Source organism: Rhinopithecus bieti, unplaced genomic scaffold, assembly GCF_001698545.2.
Source record: "Rhinopithecus bieti isolate Rb0 unplaced genomic scaffold, ASM169854v2 scaffold_5882, whole genome shotgun sequence".
Classification (NCBI taxonomy): domain Eukaryota; kingdom Metazoa; phylum Chordata; class Mammalia; order Primates; family Cercopithecidae; genus Rhinopithecus; species Rhinopithecus bieti.
This window is the reverse complement of record NW_016805188.1, coordinates 703,562-726,027: the sequence shown is the minus strand read 5'-3', so window position 1 is coordinate 726,027 and position 22,466 is coordinate 703,562. Positions and strand designations below refer to the sequence as shown.

The 22,466-nt window shown below is 35.7% G+C and overlaps 1 protein-coding gene across 1 annotated transcript in view; it reads right to left on the bottom strand.

The window, feature by feature from the left end:
* ABCB5 (ATP binding cassette subfamily B member 5) overlaps positions 1-22,466 on the bottom strand; it is a 134,991-nt gene that overhangs the window by 99,782 nt on the left and 12,743 nt on the right. The window contains exons 5-12 of the mRNA XM_017871541.1: positions 15,420-15,611; positions 15,163-15,334; positions 12,960-13,084; positions 12,702-12,879; positions 11,262-11,375; positions 10,831-10,941; positions 8,726-8,851; positions 7,255-7,458 (exon numbers count right to left, since the gene is read on the bottom strand). Coding sequence (XP_017727030.1) covers positions 7,255-7,458; positions 8,726-8,851; positions 10,831-10,941; positions 11,262-11,375; positions 12,702-12,879; positions 12,960-13,084; positions 15,163-15,334; positions 15,420-15,611 — 1,222 coding nt within the window. The remainder of the gene's footprint in view (positions 1-7,254; positions 7,459-8,725; positions 8,852-10,830; positions 10,942-11,261; positions 11,376-12,701; positions 12,880-12,959; positions 13,085-15,162; positions 15,335-15,419; positions 15,612-22,466) is intronic.

Here is a 22,466-nt window from a genome sequence, read left to right as displayed (position 1 = left end):
TAAACTAATGTGAAAATCTCTTTTAGACATTTTTAGAATGCTTTGAAATCTTTAAAAGAACCACTGTAATACAAATAACTATTTTCTGCAGTGTTTATTAGCAATTTGGTATGTTACCCACAATTTCCTTCCTGGATACTCTGAAAAACAGTATGAAAAAAACTACTACAAAAACAAACTTTCCCCTGAAACTTTTTTCCATCTTAAGAGACTTTTTTGGTGTTCTTTTGATTTGTTTTAAAATAAATTTATCTTTAACAAAGTAGATATTTTTTCTTTCATATTTGCGGTAGGGGTAACTTCTAGCATCCAGGAAACATGGCTAGTAATATTCTACTGGGTTATGTCCCTGATTCAAAGTTCATTTCTTCACGGAGATAAATTTAAATATTCTTTCTAAACCCATAATTTCTAGAGATTGATCTTCACATTTTAAAAAACAGCCTTATTGAAGAAATTTATACACAATAAAATGCATCCATTTTAAGGATATAACTCTATGAGTATTGACAGATGAGTACATCCATGTTACCACCACACCAATAAAGATATAGAATGTTTCTGTAGCCCTAGTAGGTTTCCTCATGTCACTTTTTTCAGTCAAAACCCACACCCTGCCTCCAGATACCCCTGATTTGATTTTTATCACTATACATGAATTTTGCTGAATCTAGAACTTCATGTAAATAAAATCATACGGTATGTACTTCTTTGGCTTGTTTCTTTTACCTAGAGTAATGTTTTTGATATTCATCCGTGTTATATCAGTTGTTCACTCCTATGTATTGCTAAGTAGTGTTCCACACAATGCGAGTTTACCTTGGGTTGCCAGATTTAGCAACAACAAACAACACACAGGAAAACACAAAGCTGTTACATTTGAATTCAGAAAAGCAGTGAATTTTTTTTTAGTATAAGTATGTTTTATGCAATATTGCTAAAAAATTATTCATTATCTGAAATTCAGATTTAACTGGGAATCCAGTATTTCGTCTGGCAACTCTAGATCTATCACAATTTTTCCGGGTGTGGTGGCTCACACCTGTAATCCCAGCACTTTGGGAGGTTGTGGGGGATGGATTGGTTGAAGCCAGGAATTTGAGACCAGCCTGGGCAACATGGTGAAACCCTGTCTCTACAAAAAATACAAAAATTAGCCAGGTATAGTGGTATGAGCTACTCAGGAGGCTGAGGTGGAAAGACTGCCTGAGCCTGGGAGCCTGGGAAGTCGAGGCTGCGGTGAGCTGAGATTGTGCATTGCACTCCACCCTAAGTGACAGAGTGAGACCCTATCTCAAAAAAAAGAAAAAGAAAAAATAGATCTATCACAATTTGTTTGTTCATTCAACTGCTGATGAACACTTAAATTGTTTCCTATTTTTGGCTATTATAAATAAAGCTGCTATGAATATTCATGTACAAGATACTTTTTGTGGTCATGTTTTCATTTCTTTTGAATAAATACGTAGGAATAGAATGCTCAGTCATAAGTGTATGTTTAACATTATAATAAACTACCAAATTGCTTTCTAAAATGCTTGTACTGATTTCACTTTTATTTCAATGAATGAGAGATCTAATTGCTTACATCATCATCAAAAGTTACATTTGTTAGTCTTTTTAATTTTGGCTATTCTAAGAGGGTAAAATGGTATCTCATTATCGTTTTATTTTAGAGTTCCCTGGTGACTAATAATATTGCATATTCAATGTATGTATTGTTCATTTGATTCTTTTGTAAAACGTCTGTTCAAGTTTTTGCCCATTTTTAATTTCTATTTTTTGTCTCATCATCAAGCTATAGCAGTTCTTTTTACATTCTGGATTCATGTCCTTGGTGGACACTGTATATTATAAATATTTTCTTGTGCTCTGTGTCTTGCCTTTTTGTTTTCTAAATGATGTCTTTTAAAAAGGAGGTTTTAATTTTAATAAACTCCAGTTTATCATTTTTTAATAGTAATGCTTTTCACTCTAAGAAACTTTTGCCTATCTCAAAGTCACAAAGATATTTTCATAAGTTTTAATTTTTGAAGTTTAAGCGTTACAATTTTGGTACAAGGCCTATGGCAAATTAATTTTTGTGTGTGATGTAAAGTAAAGGTCACATTTTATTTTTTCCACAAGGATAACCAATTATTCCAGCACCATTTGTTGAAAAGATATTTCTTACCCCCACTGAGTTCCATTGGCCTTGTCAAAAATTAACTGAGTAGGTATTTGTGAATCTATTTCTGGTCTCTCTGTTCCATTGTACTGATCTATACAACCATCATTATGCCACTACCACGATCTTAATTGCTGTCTTAAAATTAGATATTTAGGTCCTCCAGCTTTGGTCTTTCTTTCAAAATTGTTTTGGCTATTGTTGGTCTTTTGAATTTCCAAATAGATTTTGGAATCAACATGTCGATTTCTACACATACACATAAAAACTGGTGGATTTTGATTGATAAAGCATAATATTTATATATCAACTTGGAGAGAATGCAAATCTTTGAAAATATGAAGTTTCTAAATCAATGAATAACGCACTTTCTATTTCTTTAGATGTTTTCATGTCTATCAGCATTTTATAGTTTTTACTAGAAGACTTGCACGTCTTTCATTAAATTTATTATTAAGAATTTTGTTTTTTGATGCTATTGTGAATACTGCTTTTTATTTTAACTTCATTTGTAACTGTTGCTGTTATTTAGACATCCAGTTTTTTTTTTTGTTTGTTTGTTTGTTTTTTTTTTTTGGCGGGAGGAGAGCAGTGGGGACACAGTCTTGCTCTTTTGCCCAGGCTGGAGTGCAGTGGCGCCATCTCAGCTCGCTGCAACCTTTGCCTCCTGAGTTCAAGTGATTCTCCTATCTCAGCCTTTCAAGTAGCTGGGATTACAGGTGTGCAACACCACGCCCAGCTAATTTTTTGTATTTTTAGTAGAGGGTTTCGCCATGTTGTCCAGGCTGGTAACAAACTCCTTTCCTCAAGTAATCTGCCCACCTCAGCCTCCCAAAGTGCTGGGATTATACGCCCAGCTATTTTTTTGAAATAATTATAGATACACTAAATTTATTTATTTATTTATTTATTTATTTATTTATTTACTATTTATTTATTTATTTATTTACTTTTGAGTGAGTTTTGGTCANTTGAGACTGAAAGGGAAATCCATTGTAGAATCTAATGAGTTCAGAGCATTCTGCAATTTGTCAATATATCTCTAAATATCCCTTCCAGGCCTGGTGCAGTGGCTCACGCCTGTAATCCCATCACTTTGAGAGGCCGAGGCAGGAAGATAACTTGAGGTCAGGAGTTCCAGACCAGCCTGACCAACATGGTGAAGCCCCATCTCTACTAAAAATACAAGATTAGCTGGGTGTGGTAGCGCATGCCTGTAATCCCAGCTACTTAGGAGTCTGAGGCAGGAGAATTGCTTGAACCTGGGAGGCAGAGGTTGCAGTGAGCTGAAATCATGCCATTGCACTCCAGCGTGAACAGCAAGAAAGAAACTTCGTATCAAAATAAATACATAAAATAAAATAACCATCCCCTCCAAACATGGCATTTCTCTATAAACTTGATTATGCTCCGGGAAAGTTGATTATTTATTTATTTATTTATTTATTTATTTATTTATTTATTTACTATTTATTTATTTATTTATTTACTTTTGAGTGAGTTTTGGTCATTTGTATCTTTCAAGTAATTGACCCTCACCTAAGTTATCAAATTTACAGGCATAACATTGTTGATAATATTTCCTTATTAACCTTTTAATATCCTTAAAATCAATAGCCATGTACCATCTTTCATTCCTGATACTGGTCATTTCTCTTCTTTCTCTCTCTCTTTTTTCAGCTTTGCTACAGTTATACTTTTTTTTTTAATCTTTTCAGCTTTTGGTTTCAATCATTGCTGTTTTTCAGTTTTGGATTTTACTGATTTCTACTGTGATTTCTATTTACTTAGTCTTGCTTGTTTTGGGTTAATTTGCTCTTCCTTCTCTAGTTTCTCTAGGTGAAAATTAGGGTTGTAGATTGTAGATATTTTTTCTTTTCTAAAAATAAGCATTAAATACGATAAGTTTCTCTCAAAGCAGTACTTTAACTATATCTCACAAATACTAATACATTGCAATTTCATTTTGATTTAGTTCAGAATAGTTTGTAATTTTTCTCAAAATTTCTCTTTTGAGATATACATTCTTTAGAAGTGTTTTTTGTGATATTTCAAATATTTGTGTAGTTTAATTCTATTATGGTCTGAGAACATATTTTCTATGTTTTCTATTCTTTGAAAGAGCTAAGGTTTTGCTTTGTTTGTTTTGATGGCCCAGAATACTGTTTATTTTAGAGAATGCTCCATGTGCACTTGAGAAGAGTGTATTCTGCTGTTGTTGGCTGGAATGTCCTATAAATGCCAGTGAAATCTAGTTGCTTGATAGTTTGTTCATTTATATTCTTACTGATATTACACCTACATATTCTATCAAGCACTGAAGACCTCAAGTAAAGTTGTGGATTTGTCTTTCTCCTTTCAGATGTATCAATGTTTTGCTTCATGTATTTTGAAGCCCTTTTCTTAAAGTATAAACATTTAGGATTATGTTTCTTGCATACAAGCCATATTTTCTGTTTCTTTGCACGTCTGGTTTTGTAAATGATGTACTGAGTACTGTGATTGTTGTGCTGAAGAGACTCTGAGTTCTGTTTTCTTCTGAAAAATAAACTGCCGATTTTTGTCATGGTAGGCAACTCAAGTACTGACTGATCTTGAACTTGTGCAATCTTCATTTTAGGTTTCCTTGGGGTGAGTTTGGAGAAAGCCACATAACTTGTCGGAACACAACCTCCAAAACCTCTCTCCTCTGGGCATCTTGTCATGGCTTGGTCTCAGGGTTTGTTAGGACAGGTAGATCTTACTCTAAGGTGTGGTCATGACTCCTAAGGTGTGGCTTTTTTGGTGTTTTAGCTACTTGCCTGGGGTGTTAAAAAGGTGTTAATGTGATCTCTCCATTCCAGCTGGGCTGCACTTTCAACACCCCCGCATCACTGCCTGACTTCTATCCAGTGTTCTGCTTGCAGCTTTATGGCTGCCACTCTCTGGTAAGCCTTGGGTAGGTAGTCTTATCCTCAGACAGGGATTCCTGAGGGATGCCCACACAGACATGGCCTTCTGCCCCTGCCTCATTGCCACAGGTGATCTCTTATCACCTTTCCAGCTGTCCAAGCTTCCCTAAAATTTGATCTTTGCCTTTCAACTCAGTGTTACCAGACAGAATTCATGGAGTACTTTTATGAGATTCCTCTTTGTTAGGAATCAGTCTTTCATTACCTCTCATCCAATAACTGCCCTTGGCTTCATATGTTTTACCCAATTTCATGGTTGTTTATTAATGAAAAGCTAACTTTCAGCTAATTATTATACATTAATTTTAAAATCTGTGTATAAGGGAAGTAATGCTATACATTTTTTTTTACAATAGCATCCCCCAATTTTTCACCTACCGAAATTAGCCACTTCTGGAACTTTTATTCATTATTGTGCTTCCTCATTTTTCTGGTTAACTATGGCTGTGGAATTTAGTTTTCATCATGATAAGCTACTATCTTTAATTTATTTGGGTTATATCTTCTGAATTTATTATTAGATTTATAGCAAGGGACATCTTTGTGTAGTACTGGGCTTTTGGTAAAAGCAAGTAGTAACTTACAGGGTATGATTTAAGAGGTACCAGAAAGCTCCCTAATCTAAATGGGAAATGAGAGCACTGATGTTTTAAGGAAAGGAGGTCATTGAAAGGGGCAAAACATCAGCAGAAGGAAATGTGTGTTCCCAACGATTTAAGAATCACCTTCAATCTTTAATGATTTTGTTGGCCTAAATATGTCCTAATTATGATCCTAAATAATGGGGACAAGAGATAATTACTGGCATAACAAATTCTTTAAATTAGAAAATAAGAATAAAATTATTACAATCCATCAAATGTGGTTTGTGAAATATGCCCATTAAAATAAACATTTTTGTTATTGTGACCCTCTGGGATGGTGAAATTTTATATGTATTTTAATTACAAATCTCCTCCTTTCATACGTCACAAGGTGCTCCCCACAACAATTTCAGCTGATGCTGAGGATCTAATACTTTAGGAAATACAAAAAAAATGGCTTTATAGCACCCTATTAATTCTAAATACCCTCTAAGATCTCATAAGTCTGGTTAGCAAGAATTTTAGCTTACTATATTGCTTTCCAAATATGATTTCACTTTTTTGGGAGCTATATTGCTTTCCAAATATGATTTCACTTTTTCTTTTTTTTGTCCGCAATGTCTCATTCTGTTGCCCAGGTTGGAGTGCAGTGCTGGGAACTCAGCTCACTGCAACCTCCACCTCCCAGGTTCAAGCAATTCCCCTGCCTCAGCCTCCCTAGTAGCTGGGACTATAGGCGTGCACCACCACGCCTGGCTAATTTTTTTGTCTTTTTAGTAGAGACAGGGTTTCACCATGTTGGCCAAGCTGATGTCAAACTCCTAACCTCAGGTATCTTCCCACCTCGGCCTCCCAAAGTGCTAGGATTACATGCGTGAGCCACCGCACCTGGCCTGATTTCACATTTTTTATGCAATGTTAGCTTCCTGTGCTTTAAAAAATGATCCTAGTTTTTCTTGTGGTTTGTCACAGAACTAATCTGATTGTGTGTATGGCTTTCCCACTCTCAGCCACAAGATGGCCTCGCAAATAAACATTTTAGACATAATTTCTCAGCTTGGCCTGATGATTTTGTTTCATATTTCTTTGCTATGTTTTAACATATCTTTCATTTTTTTCCTTTTCATTTGCAGAAAAAAATATGTTTCTTTTCAATCTGGCCTTTCAATGATGTATTTCTTCTTTTGGTTGTTACTATGCATTCTTCTCTATAGATGTTTCATACATGGGCGTCCAATTTTTGGCTTCCCTGGGCCACATTGAAAGAAGAATTGTCTTGGGCCACACATTAAATACACTAAAATTAACAATAGTGACAAGATTAAAAAAATCACAAAAAAACTCATAATGTCTCTTAAGAAAGTTTACAAATTTGTGTTGGACCGCATGCAAAGCCATCTTGTGCCACTGGTTGGACAAGCTTGTTCTAGGACAATCCAGAATTTAATCACACCCCTACTATTCTGCATCAGTTGTTGTTTCAATACCTTATATTGGAATATTGCAGTGCTGCCACCGTAAGCTAAGGACACAGGCTGCACAGTGTACTCACATTAGGAAACTCCATGATAAAATCATAAGCATTTGCTTCCCTTGCTGCTCTCTCCATCTCTTCATCAGTCACATCATCTCGTCCATACTTGATATTGTTACTGATGGTGGTCCCAAACAAAACAGGCTCTTGACTAACCACTCCAATATGTTCTCGATAATGGCGCACATTTAGAGCTCTGATGTCATTCTCATCTACCGTGATCTGTCAATCCAAAGAATGAACCATGTTGTGATGCCTTTTACTGTATTGATTTTAGGGTCTTTCATACTAGACCAAAATATAAACTGAGAAGTAGCATATTTTAGAAATGAAAGACTGACTATATTTTGATAAAATATTTATAACATAAATATTGTCCATAGACTTGTTCTGGTAGATGGACACCAACAAAACTGCAAAAGAATAATTGGCTTAAAACGTTGCCAGATCATCTGATTATCTTTATTCTAAGATCCACAAGTTAGATATTATAAAGATACATATTCTAGGTTCCACAAATGTTATGATGTAGACACATACAAAAAACTTCAGTTTTGGATGTGGCCCTTACGTTTCTTCTAGGAAATAGCCTTCATTATTTCAATACCTCACACCTCTGCAAAAGACAAAAGTGTCTCCTATTCATTGCTATACATAATAATAAGTGACCTCTGTCTTCTCCCCAGGTGGTGCCATTGCCAATTGCCCCAACATATTCCAGTGACAGAAGCCAGGGTTTGGTAATTCTAACTCATAGAGTCTCTATTTCTTACCAACCCTTGTTTTCTGTCACGGCATGGATATTCTATGCAACTCTTTTATACGTGTAACACTCATCTAATAATTTATGTAGTCACATGGGTCTAGGATACTCCAAATGAAAACTATGAAGTAAAATTTAAATAAAGCCAGGCTCTAGGGGAGTAGATTTTCTTATAAAAATAACTGTTGAAAGTTTTAACAGAAGCATTAAGAATTAATCACTTTTGAATATCACAGTGTTATCCTCTATGCCACTTACAAGGCTGAGAAAGTTAAGTACAACATTGTAAGCTCCAAGAAAAAAAAAAAAAAAGAAAAGTGGAGATGTTTTCTACATCATTCTTCCGGGACAAACTTTGAAATTCTTGATAGATGCTGGCTACATGTTAATACGCTATTTTTCTCCACAACATTCCCTACCTTCTAACATACTATATAATTTACTTATTTTTTTATTGTTTGTCTCTGATTATTAGAATGTAAACTTCATGAGGGCAGATTTTTATCTGTTTCATTCACCTAGGTATTTTCAGAACCCAAAATAGTGCCTGACACATAGTAGGCACTAAATAAATATTTGCTGAATGAATGGATACAAAGGAAAGAAAACAATATGGCTTCTCTCCCAGTTCTACTGTTGAAAATGAAAAGTTACAGATCTGCGAGCCCTGCAGTGTTTCCAAATTCCATTAGGTGGACTGTGCATGGTTTTGCTAGCTATACTTACAAAGCCATCATCCGGATCATATAACCTCTGCAGAAGCTGGACTACCGTACTCTTCCCACTGCCATTGGGACCAACCAAGGCGACTGTCTCTCCAGACTTAATTCTGAGATTCAGACCTTTCAGAATCTATTGGAATGTATGGACGGAAAATCATAAAACCACAATGAGAATATGATGGACACATTTTCAGAAAATGAATATATAATTATAAACTGAAAACGAATTCTTCTGTGGAGCTTAAAAACAAATTTGGATCTTGTTACGTTTGTTTCATGTGCATGTATAGTAATGGCCTAAATAACTTTGGAAAACAGTAGTAAAAGAATCTATCATTATCTCTCTATGTAAAGAGGAGACCTAAATTAAGAGTACTGTCACTCTCAGAATATTAACTAGTAAACTGTTCACATTTTCAACTAAAATATTTTGTATGAATTTTGACTATCAAGCTAATGAAAGTCTTGTCTTAATTTGTAACAAGTGAATGAGATCTTGCCAGATATTTTCACAAGCTATTGAATGAAGCTCCTCCTTAGAATATATTAGCATAATTGCAAAGCATATTCTAAAATAAAACAACTGGCAAAGTTTCTTAGTGTCTCCCGATAGATGAGAGTTTATTATTAGAAACCTTGGTGGTCTCATGGTGACCCATGAGGGAACATTTTAAACATTTTCTCAATGACTGGGGTTGCTACAGCATTTAGTGTGCCAGGGATCTGCAATGTGAGCGAAGCTTCACAATAATTACCCTCTCAAAATGACAACAGTGATCCTGTTGAGAAATTCTCACCTATCCTTGCTTGCATCTGTATGTAGTTAGCCCTAAACAGGGGAATCTCCCCTTGAATTCTCTTGCTTTGATCTTACCATTTGTAAAGCAATGGACCCTTTGCATAAGCCAAACATAAAACCTTCAAAGGGCCAAGCCGAGAAAAGTTCTCTGAAGAAGGTGAGAAATCGAGGACCACCAGTAGGAGTACCTCTTCTCACACCTGCACTTTTACTCTAGATTTGGTTTCTGGTCCTTCCTCGAAAGAATTTGTTTTATTTATTTAAAATGGGTGAACCGCCCCCCCCAATTTCATTCTTTAGTTTAACAAAAAAGGTTATGTTTCAAAAGTTCATTTTAAAAATAGTTGTTTAAAACCCAAAGAACACTTTCCCATGCAATATATTGGCACAATTTGTGCTGAAGTCCCCAGGAAGCCAATCCAAATGCAGTTGCAAAATGTAGTTTGAAATACTGTACAGTTAAGAAAAATGGTGGAAGTCAATACTATTCCAATAATGGTAATTGGTAATTAAGTAACAACTTTAAAAAATAAAGAGCTTTGAAAAGAGATTTTCAATCAAAGTTTTAATCAGAAAAAAATAAGGAAGTAGGAGTAGGTAGGTCTTTATGGAAATTCTGTAACAGACATTAGAAATTGATCACATTAGTAATTTTATCTATTTCACTTAAAATCATGTCTTTTTTTTATGAAGCAAGTGTTTCATTAGTAATTACCTTTTGCAATATTTAACAACAACTGCTTTTTTGGTAAATACACTAATGAAGTGACAGGGGAAGACAAAAATACACACATTTTCACAAGAACTTGTCAAAGGCTGAATGGAGTAGGATAAACTGCGTGTGTGTGTGTGTGTGTTTGTGTGTGTGTGTGTGATAAAGTACTTGCTACAATTGCTGGTGCAGTAAAAGCCCCAGGAAAGGAAGAAGGGAAAGGCACATGTGCATAATTCTCCTAGGTTAGAGAGGAGGGGGTTAAAATGAGTTATCTATGTTGAGTGGGGTAGCATCTAGGAACCACCAATAGGTGGCAGCATTAACCCAAGACATTTTGATGTGTTCTCAAACCCAGAGTAGAAGAATTTCACGGAGCTGAAAATGCTTTAGTCAGTTGAATATAGAAAGAATTATGCAAAATATAACTAGTTGATTCAGAGTTATTTGTCCATTATTTGTCTACCTCCTCAAGTCTCTAGGCAAAGTAACCAAAATCTTGGCCAAAGTGATCCTGAGTAATCTTGTCAGAGAAGATCTTGGCCAGTAGAAGATAATATCAGAAAACTGCACGATCGTATAATTTGTTTTAACCTACCTTAATAGATGGTCTTGATGGGTAATTGAAAGAAACATTTTTAAATTCCACAGTTCCTTCTATGGATTCAGGTTTATATCCAGCTGTGGAAAAGTTATCTATATTGGGTTTCTTGGAAAAACAAAGGAAATGTTATAAATCTTCAAAGGAGTAATCTGACAGTTTATACATTTTAAAAATAGTTGAAGGATGGTTTTCTTCCACACCAGTTTCCTTTCTGCTATAGAAGTGCACTGAGTTAGACATGAAGGTTTCAATACTACACAATCTCCTCTTAGAAAAGACTTAAAGGCAATCTCTCTTTCTCATAAACAACAGGCCAACATTAAATTTGTCCATCCTATTGTTTTAGTGAAATGAGTGTGCGTGTTTTCTTGTCTCCTTCTTGCAGTAATGATAGTTATTCTTCAGAGCAATAGGAGGGGTCTTACCTTATCAATAACCTGGAAAATATTAAAGGCAGCTCCTCGGGCTATCGCGAAGGTTTCAAAGTGAGGGGCTGCTGCTCCAATGCAATAACTACTATGAATTACACTAAAGAAAACCTATAGGAACAAACAAAATGGTATTTAGCTTTCTGCAGTTATGTAAGAAAGATAATAGAATGTAATATATAATTATTGGTTTAAGCTCACAGAGAGATATTAGAGGAATTAGGTAAGACAGAATGGAAGATATCGCCAAAGTATCCTTGGCCTTTTCCTAATATGGAACAAATTTCGATTATCTCATAGTCTTGTGGTTATCACCTGCTGGGATGTGTGACCAGAAAAATCTGCTGACTGAAGTGTACTGGCCTTGTATAAACCCCATGGTGAGTTGCACCTTCCTCCTTGCTGGGTGACCCCTTGAACTTTAAAAAGAAAAATCCAGTAGATTTCATTGGCTCAGAGACATTGTACTGTTTTCACTCAAGCTGGTTTTGAATTTTTGTATTAGGGAACAGCTGTCCATTCTGAGACAGACTCATCTCTGCAAAAAGTCAAATAAGAAAAGAATCCCTCAAGCTAGGAGCTCTTATTCCTACCATACAGATGAGGATGCTTAGGCTTAGTAAGCCAGTTACCCAGCCACACATAAATTGAGGAGTGAAGATGAGTGAAAAATCCTTCATGTTCACATTTCACTTTATATGAAATAAATGACTAGCTAAAGTCTTAATTATGAATGCCTCAAATTCAAAAGATGAATTTAATGGAAAGAAGAGAAATCTATATAGAATGGAAAGGCCAAACAAGGATCAAAGTATAAAGAGCAGATCATTTTGGTTCCTCAAGACAAATATTTCTTAATCCTGAACTGATCTGTTTATTGTTGTAACTTGAGAGGATAACTGAATCAATTATTAATTAACACATAACTCCTAGGAATTTGAAAGTCTCCAAACTGTGATATTGGACAGAACTGTATGTAGTCTGTTTTTAACATTACTACATGCTGAAAGGACAGAGGAAGGGGAGGTGAATGCAAACTCTACAGACCATTTCCGGAGAGAAGACATTTAGCAAGGTGAATGCAGAACACTGTCTGATCTCAGCCAAGATGCAAGGAGAAGTCTCACAAAAGATTGGCCTTTTTCACTGCTAGATTAAGAAAACTCAGTGTATTTCCCAAGGGGAATTCAATTATGATTCTTCTAAAAGCAGAATGCAGATGCTTGACACAACGAGGACACTAAAACATGTTGGATGAATAAATCCCGTCAATTCATAACTATAATTCAAAGGTGTGTACAAATAATTTGAGGGAAACAAATATTTGTTTATTAAAAACATTCATCTTTGAATATTCATCTTCAAAGAGGAATTTTGGCTAAACTAGGTAAGGAAAGATCATCCAGGCCAGATATCTTGTTCTCAAACAAGACTTACAGCAAGAACAGTCCCGATGGTATATCCAGGTTCTCCATTAAGAATCAAGGAGGTTCCATACCAAAAAGCAAGTCCATAGGTTCCGTTCATAAAGAAGTACACAGCACCAAGAGACAGTTTTGAGGCTACAGCCCTTTTTATGCCAAAATCCTTTGCATCTTTGAGATTCTGTGTATACCTTACAAAAACAGAACACAACTTAATAGCCACTGGGGAAAATAAAACCAAGCATATTTTGTTATATTTAAAGGGACAGACCTTTGAAGTTCTTTCTCTTGGGCCCCAAAGGCTACAACTGTTCGGATTGATGACAAGACTTCTTCTGCCACAGCCCCAGCTTTGGAATAGGCACTTAATTCCTTACTGGTCAATGAGATGACCATCTGTAATAAACCACAACCACAGTTAAAAAATGGCTCTGCGTAGTAATAATGTACTGAGCATTTAAGTCAGGTGGAATTTGAATTCTAAGTAGCCTAATGGTATTTTTAAAAACTCTATCTCTGCATTTTCAAAAATTTGTCGTCAAAATACTAAGAGGTAAGATTTCAGAGAGAAAAGGGAAAATATCACTATTGGTGACTAGACAGGTTTACCTGATTTCACATGCCCTTTTCTCTATTATACGTCCCATTTACTAATCACTTTACATTTTGAAATTAGCACAACAGTTCCACGAAAGGGAACAGCGGGGACACTGCCTTCAGAGCTGTGAATTCATGACTATTGCCTATTCGCATAGCAAGTCTATCCACCTGAAAAATATATTCCACATAATAGGAGCTGATTTTATACAAGACATGGTTGGATAACTGTTATAGTCAGAGAGTAACAGAAGCTGAGTAATACTCATTATTTTCTGAATTCACTTACTAAAGATAATTATTCCTATAGTGTATCACTAGAGGGGAAACACCACCTGGCAGAAAGCCTTATACTTAGCAAGTATTTAATAGATTCTTGCCAAGTTGAATTGAAGGAAGCTAGAAACCATCCACTCTGGTATCGCATCATTTGGACAACTCTGACCTTCACCTGCTTCCTCTTCATGATCAATTAATACAATAACAGAATTTAGACTACCCACTGCTATTCCTTTACAACTCCTTGTTTACTTCTCTTCTGTGGGCAGTTAAGGTTCTGATCTTAGTAACTTACTACAGGCAATCTTTCTACTGAGATTTCCTTCCTCATTTCAAATAAGCTGAGGATGAAGATTTTTATAAAGGCTACAAAGTCAACACTCAGAGTCACACTAAGTAAAGACGTGCTGTCCAAATCTCCAAGCCTATTGTTAAGGGCTTAGCCCACTATAGAATATTTTTATTGCTGAAAATTCTTGTTTGGTTGATTAGTATATTGTTAGCAAATAAACTCTGGAAATTTTATGAATTGTATTTCCATAAAGAACAGTTAGTATTGCCAAATTTAAAGCACTGTGCCTCCGATCTAGAAGATGAGTATATACACTGGTAGAATTGCCAAAAGATATGATTTGAAGAGTAATATCAGAGATGCATTTGCTGTTTTTAGATTTCACAAAGAGTATTGGTTTCAAAACCAGGCTGTAGATAAGATTACAATTTTGTGGTATACTTACAGCAAAACAGTGCTAAAAATGTAATTTAGAATGCAAGTACATAATTTGTTTAAAAAACTGAAACATATTTATGTAGTACATAAAAATAGATATTAGCAGACATTTGAAATGTAATTGAAAGCCTTATTTAAATATAAGCTTGGCTGGGTGCGGTAGCTCACTGGCCTGCAATCCCAGCACTTTGGGGGGCCGAGGTGGGTGGACAGCTTCAGCCCAAGAATTCGAGATCAGCCTGGGCAACATGGTGAAAACCTGTCTCTACAAAAAATACAAAAGTTAGCTGGGCATGGTCGCCTGTAGTCCCAACTACTTGGGGGGCTGAGATGGGAGGATGACTTGAGCCTGCAAAGCTGAAGCTGCAGTGAACCGTGTTTGTCCCATTGCATTCCAGCCTGTGTGACAAAGTGAGACCTTGCCTTGAAAAATCTTTATGTATATATACATATAAACTTTAAGAGGATGATATAAAAAATTCCATTCTACCCAATGAAATTAATCATAACATGTTGATCTGGGTATTTAGAACAAACAAGGCTGTCCCAACAGCAACAACTACACGTCACATGTATAACAGCATCATACTTTATCCATGCTAGCACTTGAAGTTGTGTTAGACTGCTAAATGAAGAGAAATGTTTTTAATGTTAGTAAGCTATTAAAAACATTTCATTTTAGCTAAATAACTTGAAGATAGAAAGGGGATTAATGGAGAACAAAATCAAAAGTATTTGTGGTGTATAATATCCCTTTGTAGTTTGGGACATGGCAAATGAATAGAAAAGCCATTTTTGGACAAACTCAATGTGTCATTTAGTCCACACTGCTGCTTCCATTCAACATTGCATTAGCCATCTCACTTACTCTAGAACATGCTGCCGCTGAAGCCATTATAAGAGGAGATGTGGATAGAGTCACTAGGGTGAGTTTCCAGCCCTTCACCAAACCAACTGCCAGGCCAATTGAAAAAGTAGACATGTTTTGAAACAACAGAGCAATCTTATCTCCAATACCATCGCTGATTTTATCAATGTCACTGAAACAGGCAAATAAATGTAGTTAGGTCATTTACATGTCACATATGTAAACAAAGCTAATGTACTACAATATCATCTTCTTACTCCGTCATGCGAGTGTTAAGTTCACCGATGTCACAGCTATCAAACCAGCCGACGTCCTGTGCCAAAACTGAATGAAAAAACTGTTTTCGAATCCTCTTGGTCTGTCGTGCTGCAGTTATAATCCAAAAGCAAATCTGTATGTAACCAAAAATCAAGGCAGCAACACCTATTCCAACATAATACAGGGTCAACCTGAAGAAAGAGTATTAGAATGTGAGACCGAAGTGCAACATTTTTCTCTTGTTATACACACACACACAAATCAATCACAGTATTTGATTGAGGAAATTTATGCTAGAACTAGAAAAGGACTAAAATAACATGCCATGAGAGTGAAGTACATTGAATATAATGATCTAGGTTTCCTTGTAAAACATAGAGTACATCTTTTACATTATTATCAGAAGTTAGTATTTTAAAGCATTCTTGCTATTTATGTCTTCTTTCAGTATTTTAATACTTCCATATGAAAAGTTCCATAGAGGCAATCAAGGTAACTGTAGGTGGAACTGGAGGGTAAAAAAAAAAAAAAAAAAAAAATGAAAGCAGTAAAAGCATTTGATAAAAGCTTAAAACTATACATAGTCAGCCCCAAATTCAACTTAAGGAATTCACCCTGAGGTAATACATACAAAGATTCATCTATATAACTGGTCTTTGTAGCATTTGTAACAATATAGAAAAATTGAAAACAATCCAAATATTTTACAGTAGGAGACCAAATAAGAAATGTAATTATTTAATAAATGTATACTGAGTGCCCACTATGTGTGAGGTTCTAGAGACACCGCCATGAGCAGGATAATAAGTCCTCCAATTCTGGCAGGAGGCAGACAATATGCAAAGAGAAAAAAATAGGTTTTTCTAGGAAGGAAGTAAACAGGGTGATAGTTCACAGAATAACTGGTGAGTAAACATGGGTTGGGAGAGCTAGCACAGATAAACAGAGTGGTTAAAAAATGTTTCTGTGAGGAAGTGATATTATAGCTGGGATCCAAAACATGAAAGTAAGCCAGCCATAAAAAGAGCAGGAAGTGCATTCCAGGGAGAGGAAAAAAATCTCTCCCAGGAGAGACTGAGTCAGAAAAAAGTTGTTTAGCATGTTCTAGAAACAAAAGAAGTCCAAAGTGGTAAGAAAAAATGAGGCTGGAGAATTTGGCGTATTCTAGGGTTTTTACAGTACATTGTTCATGTTTTATTCCAGGAGAAGCAGAAGATCATTGGAAGATCTAAGCATGGGATGGCATTATCTGTTCAACTTTTTAAAAGACCACTCCAGCTTCTCTGTGGAGAACAGATGAAAGCAGAAATAATTGAGCATGAAGTCCTGTTAAGAAGCTATTGCCATGGCCAAGGTGAGAAGAATGGGGGCTTGGATGAGGATCATGGCAGCCTACATGAAAAGAAGCAGACAGATTTTAGGTGTATTTTAGAAACAAAAATTGCCAGACTAATGGATGCCCTGAATAAGAACAACCAACTTTCTCTGCTAGACACATGACTGGGAAGACTGTCAAAGCAAAAAGCTCCCTTCCTGCCTCCAATGACACCTATCCTGAAAAAGAAAAGTCCTTTCCATTCAATCCTCTAGATTATGAGAATTTGACCTGCTTGAAGAGCATCAGATTGTACACCTCACCTTGAATGGAGTACCTTTCATGATCCTTGATGAGAAGAGAGAACTTGAACAGCTGTTACAGGTAAGCCCCCTTTGCCTATGGAGATGCTCTCTCTACCATGGGGATCTAATCAGTCACAGTCTCCTTCAAGCATGCTATAGACCCAGAATGTTTAATTGCCACCTGTTTGCTCTCGCATGGATATTTAGATTTCTTAGTGCTTTATAGTTCATCTGATTTTTTAAAAAAGATGGGATCTCACTATATTGCCCAGGCTATCCTCAAACTCCTAGGCTTAAGGGATCCTCCTGTCTCAGCCTCCTGAGTAGCTGGCACTGATAGTACATAACACTGGGACTACAGGTGCACACTAGTGTTTTATAATTGTGTGTGTGTATGTGTTTGTAATAATAAAGTAATCTTTATTTAATAGATTCTTCCTGAAAAAAATGCCAATGTATTGGATATGAGGAATGTAGGAAAGGGAGAAATCAAGAATAACTTCTTAGGTTTTGAGTAGAGCAGCTGGTGATGACGGTATCACTTACAGATGCGAGAGACTGGGACAAAGACAAGATTTGCAAGACATAGAGAGAGTTCAGATTTAGACATGGGAAGTCAGAAATGCCTGGTAAACCTCAAAATGGAGATCAAGTAAGAAGCTGAAAATGAGAAATGGAAGCACAAGAGAGGGGGTCTAGGCCGGGGATGTGGATTTGAAAGCAGTAACTTATAGGCAGGTGGGAATTAAAACAAAGGGACTGGCTGAGAACACCCAGGAAGAGGAAGAATTAAGTGTAGGTAAAGAAGAGAAGAGGGCCAAGGACTATCAGTAACTGTGCAAAGATGTAGCTTGGGGTGAAGATAAAGAATCTGCCAAGAAGGCTGTGAGGTGGTTGAAAATCCAGGAGAGTGAAGTACCAAGCAACACAGGAGAGAAAAATACAATTGATGCTCATCATTTGAAAATTCTGTATTTGCAAATCTGCTTCCTTGCTGAAATTTTTTTTCTAAGTCCCAAGTCAATACTTGTAGTGTTTTCATGGTTATTTATGGACATGCACAGAGTGACCAAAAATTTGGTTTGCTTGATGCACACGTTCTCAGCTGAGGTCCAGCAAGGCCCGTACTCTGCATTCTTGTTTCAGCTCTTGTACTGTAAACAAAGATTATTTTCGTGGTCTATTTAGTGCCAAGTTTTCTCATTTTGTGCTTTTGGTTGATGATTTTGCTATTTATAATAGTTCCCAAGCATCATGCTGAAGTGATGGCTAGTGTTCCTTAGTGCAAGAAGGCTGTGATGTGCCCCATGTAGAAAACAGGTGTGTCAGATAAGTTTCATTCAGGAGTGAGATATAGTGAGAACATGAGTTCAATGTTAAAGAATCACCAACACATATTAAATAAGGTGTCTTTAAAAAAAAGCACACATAAAGTGAGGTTGTGTGTTATTTGGTTGACAAAAAGTTTGTCACCAGAGGCTCACAGGATCCTAACACTGTGTTTCTCCTAAGAGTAATCTTCAGAATTTGATTTTCACAGAAACTTTAATAGACCATAACTATCATAAATAATTTACCGTGTTTTCTAGTAAGAGGAACTATTCAAGGATAGGATGGAACACTACAGGCTTAATACAAATCATCTTGTTGAATTTTTTTTTTTTTATGTTGTGGGGAAAAGGTTTGCAACAATCACATAAAATAAGTGTAAGATGAATCCACTGAAAAGCACAAGACATTATTAGGAGAAGTTAAAGAAGATCTAAATAAATGAGTAAACATTCCGTTGATGGATTGGGAGACTCAGTGTTGTTAAGATGACCGTCTTCCCCAAATTTATCTATAGATTCATTGCAATCCCTGTCAAAATTCTCCTGTGTGCTCTCCTGCAGAAATTGACAAGGTGTTCATAAAATATACATAGAAACGTAGAGAACTCAGAATAGCCAAAGTAATTTTTAAAAAGAAGAGCAAATTTGGAGAACTTACACTTCCTGAGTTTATTTATTAAAACCGTAAAACTACAGTAATCGAAACAGTGCAGTACTGGCATAAAGACAGACATATCAATAACTGCAAGAGCTGAGAGAACAGAAACGGACCCTTACATTTATTGGCAGTTGATTTTTATCAAATGCGCCAAGTCAATTCAATTGAGAAAAGATTGTTTTTTCAACAAATGGTTCTGGGACAACTGGATAGCCACATGCAATAAAGGTAAATTTAAACCATTACCTCACATCACTCACAGAGATTAACTCAAAATGGATCATAGACCTAAGTTTAAGAGTTAAAACATCGCAATTTCAAGAAGAAAATGTAGAGGAAAATCTTCATCATCCTGGGTTAGGCAAAAAATTCCCACACCCAAAAGTGCAATCCATAAAATAAAAACTTGGTGAACTGAACTTTACCAAAGTTAAAAACTTTGTCCTTCAAAAGAAACCTCTAAGAAAGTGAACACTCTGACAGATGGAGAAGAAATATTTGCCAATTGTATATCCAACAAAGAACTTGTAATCAGAATTTATAAAGAATTCTTACCACTTAATACTAAGAAGACTAATGGCACAATTTAAAAATAGATAAAATATTTGAATAGACATTTCACCAAAGAAACTATAGTAATAGATTAAAAAGTACATTAAATGCTCATCATTAGTCACTAGGGAAATGCAAATTAAAGTCATATTATAATACCCCTTCATACCTACTACAATGGCTGTAATAAAAAAGGCAATGACAAGTGTTGATGAGGATATGGAGAAACTGGAACCCTCAGACACTGCTGGTGGGACAGTAAAATGGTGTAGCCACTTTTAAAAAACAGTTTGGCAGTGTTTCAAAGAGACAAATCTAAATTTACCAGCAATTCTACTCCTAGGTCTACTCAAGAGTAATAAAAACATATGTCCACACAAAGAAATGTACATCAATGTCCACAGAAGCGTATTTGTAAATAGCCAAAAAGTAGAAACAATCCAAATATCCATCAGCTGGTGAAGAGATAAACAAAATGTGATACAGCTTTGCAATGGATTACTACTAAGCAATAAAAAGGAATAAACTACTACCAGTTACAACATGGATGAACCTCAAAAACGGTATGCCAAACAAACGAAGCCAGGTGCAAGAAACTTACATATTATATATTTCCATGCATATACAGTGTCAGTTATGTGCAAATATTTTCAAATAAAAAGCAGATAAGGAGGTGCCTCAAGCTGGGCGTGGGAATAGGGATTGGTTGCAAATGAAGATCTTTGTAGGAGGATAAAAGTGTTCTAGAAATATCGTGGTGATGGTTGTACAACTCCATACATTTACTGAAAATCATTAAGTTGCACAATTAAGACTGGTAAATTATATGCTAAGTAAATTATACATCAACAAACGTATTAAAAATCATATGAACAGTACAATTGCACTAAAATTATATGTGTACCACTATACATGTAAACATACTATAATAATATAAACAGAAATTAATATTTTTATCTATTAGTGGTGGGATTATATATAAGTGATTTAATTGTCTTCTTTGTGCATTTGTATCTTTTCACACTTGCTACAATGAAAATGTAATTTAATCAGAAAAAATAATTTAAAATAATTTTATAGAAGAACTGACTCACTTTTTAAAAACTATTCCTTATAAACAAATAAATGAAACAACACACTCAGGTTTTCCACATGGAAGAACTCTACTTATTAACTCCACATTCATCTAGTAGTCAGACTTCCAAACTACCTGGGATCCAGAAGAAGAATTTTAGTAGCCCCAGAGCCCAGGCAATTAATTTTGCATCAAGAAATGAAGCCACCCTTGAGGGCTTAGCTTTCTGATTCCAAAAGTCACCCAAATTAACATTGATTTAATGGCTTCATTTATTGAGCACTTACTATGTATTAATCTAACATGGAGTTGGCTGTCTAGTTTGCCCCTTCTGTTTCAAGTAGGTTATGCTAGATACATTAGAAGTAGCAAAAGAAAAGGATCAAGTTGCTTAGAAGTTCATACAGAATTAAGTAATCAAGGCCTGGCGCAGTGGCTCACACCTGTAATCCTAGCACTTTGGGAGGCCGAGGCGGGCAGATCAACTGAGGTTGGGAGTTCGAGACCAGTCTGACCAACATGGAGAAACCCCGTTTCTACTAAAAATACAAAATTAGCTGGGCATGGAGGCGCATGTCTGTATTCCCAGCTACTACAGAGGCTGTGGCAGGAGAATCTCTAGAACCTGAGAGGCAGAGATTGTGGTGAGCCAAGATTGTGCCATTGCACTCCAGCCTGGGAAACAAGAGCAAAAACTCCATCTAAAAACAAAAAATTAAGTAATCAACTTTTGACAGCAAAAGAGGAGGCATCATATTCACCAGCAATAGTCCTGGCACTATTTAGTCATTCCAATCTGGAGTCAGCAACAAAAGATTCAACTATTTTTAGAAAAATTTTCTGAGAAATAAGACAGAGGCATAGACTTAACATTAAAATTATAAAGCTGAGTCATTTTCTTTGGAAAATAACAGGTAGAATAGAATTCTTTAGTTCCTGATTATTACAGATGGAAGAAGTACTATTGCCTTATACTCAAAAAATTATGCAAATCAGTGTTCATTAAAATATTAGTTCCACAGATGCTAATCAATTCTAGCAGAAATGAATTAGGTTCCATAATCAAATATTAATAGGTTTGGAAAACTTGGATTAAATCAAGCTAACTAAATGAAACCCTTACTATCCATATCTGTCATGTATGTATCTGATAGAAGGCTGTCATAGATAACATTTTTCAAACCAATTTGACTGAGGAGTCTTCTTTAATATGTATCTCAAATATTTCAAAAATATTAACATACTGAATACATTAATAATTATAATTAATAATAATGTACTGAATATTATAGGTAATTCCTTCCTTCCTTCTTCTTTTTTTTTTTTTTTGATGGAGTCTTGCTCTGTTGCCAAGGCTTGAGTGCAGTGGTGTGATCTCAGCTCACTGCAACCTCCAACTCCCGGGTTCAAACGATTCTCCTGCCTCAGCTTGCCGAGTAGCTGGGACTACAGGTGCCCGCCACTACGTCCAGCTAATTTTTGTATTCTTAGTAGAGATGGAGTTTCACCATGTTAGCCAGGATGGTCTTGAACTCCTGACCTCAATTGATCTACCTGCTTCCGCCTCCTAAAATGTTGGGATTACATGAGTGAGCCATCGCAGCTGGTCTCAGTAATAAATTTCTTATTATTTAAATAAATCTTAAAAAAAAGAAATAATAGTATAACAAGTACTATAAAAGGTAAGTATGTTTTCTTATAAATTTAGTGGCCCTTAAATAACTGTACATAGACATATCTTTTCATCTTATTGTCCCTTTTATTGTCTACTTTTATTTATTTATTTATTTATTTTTGAGATGGAGTCTCG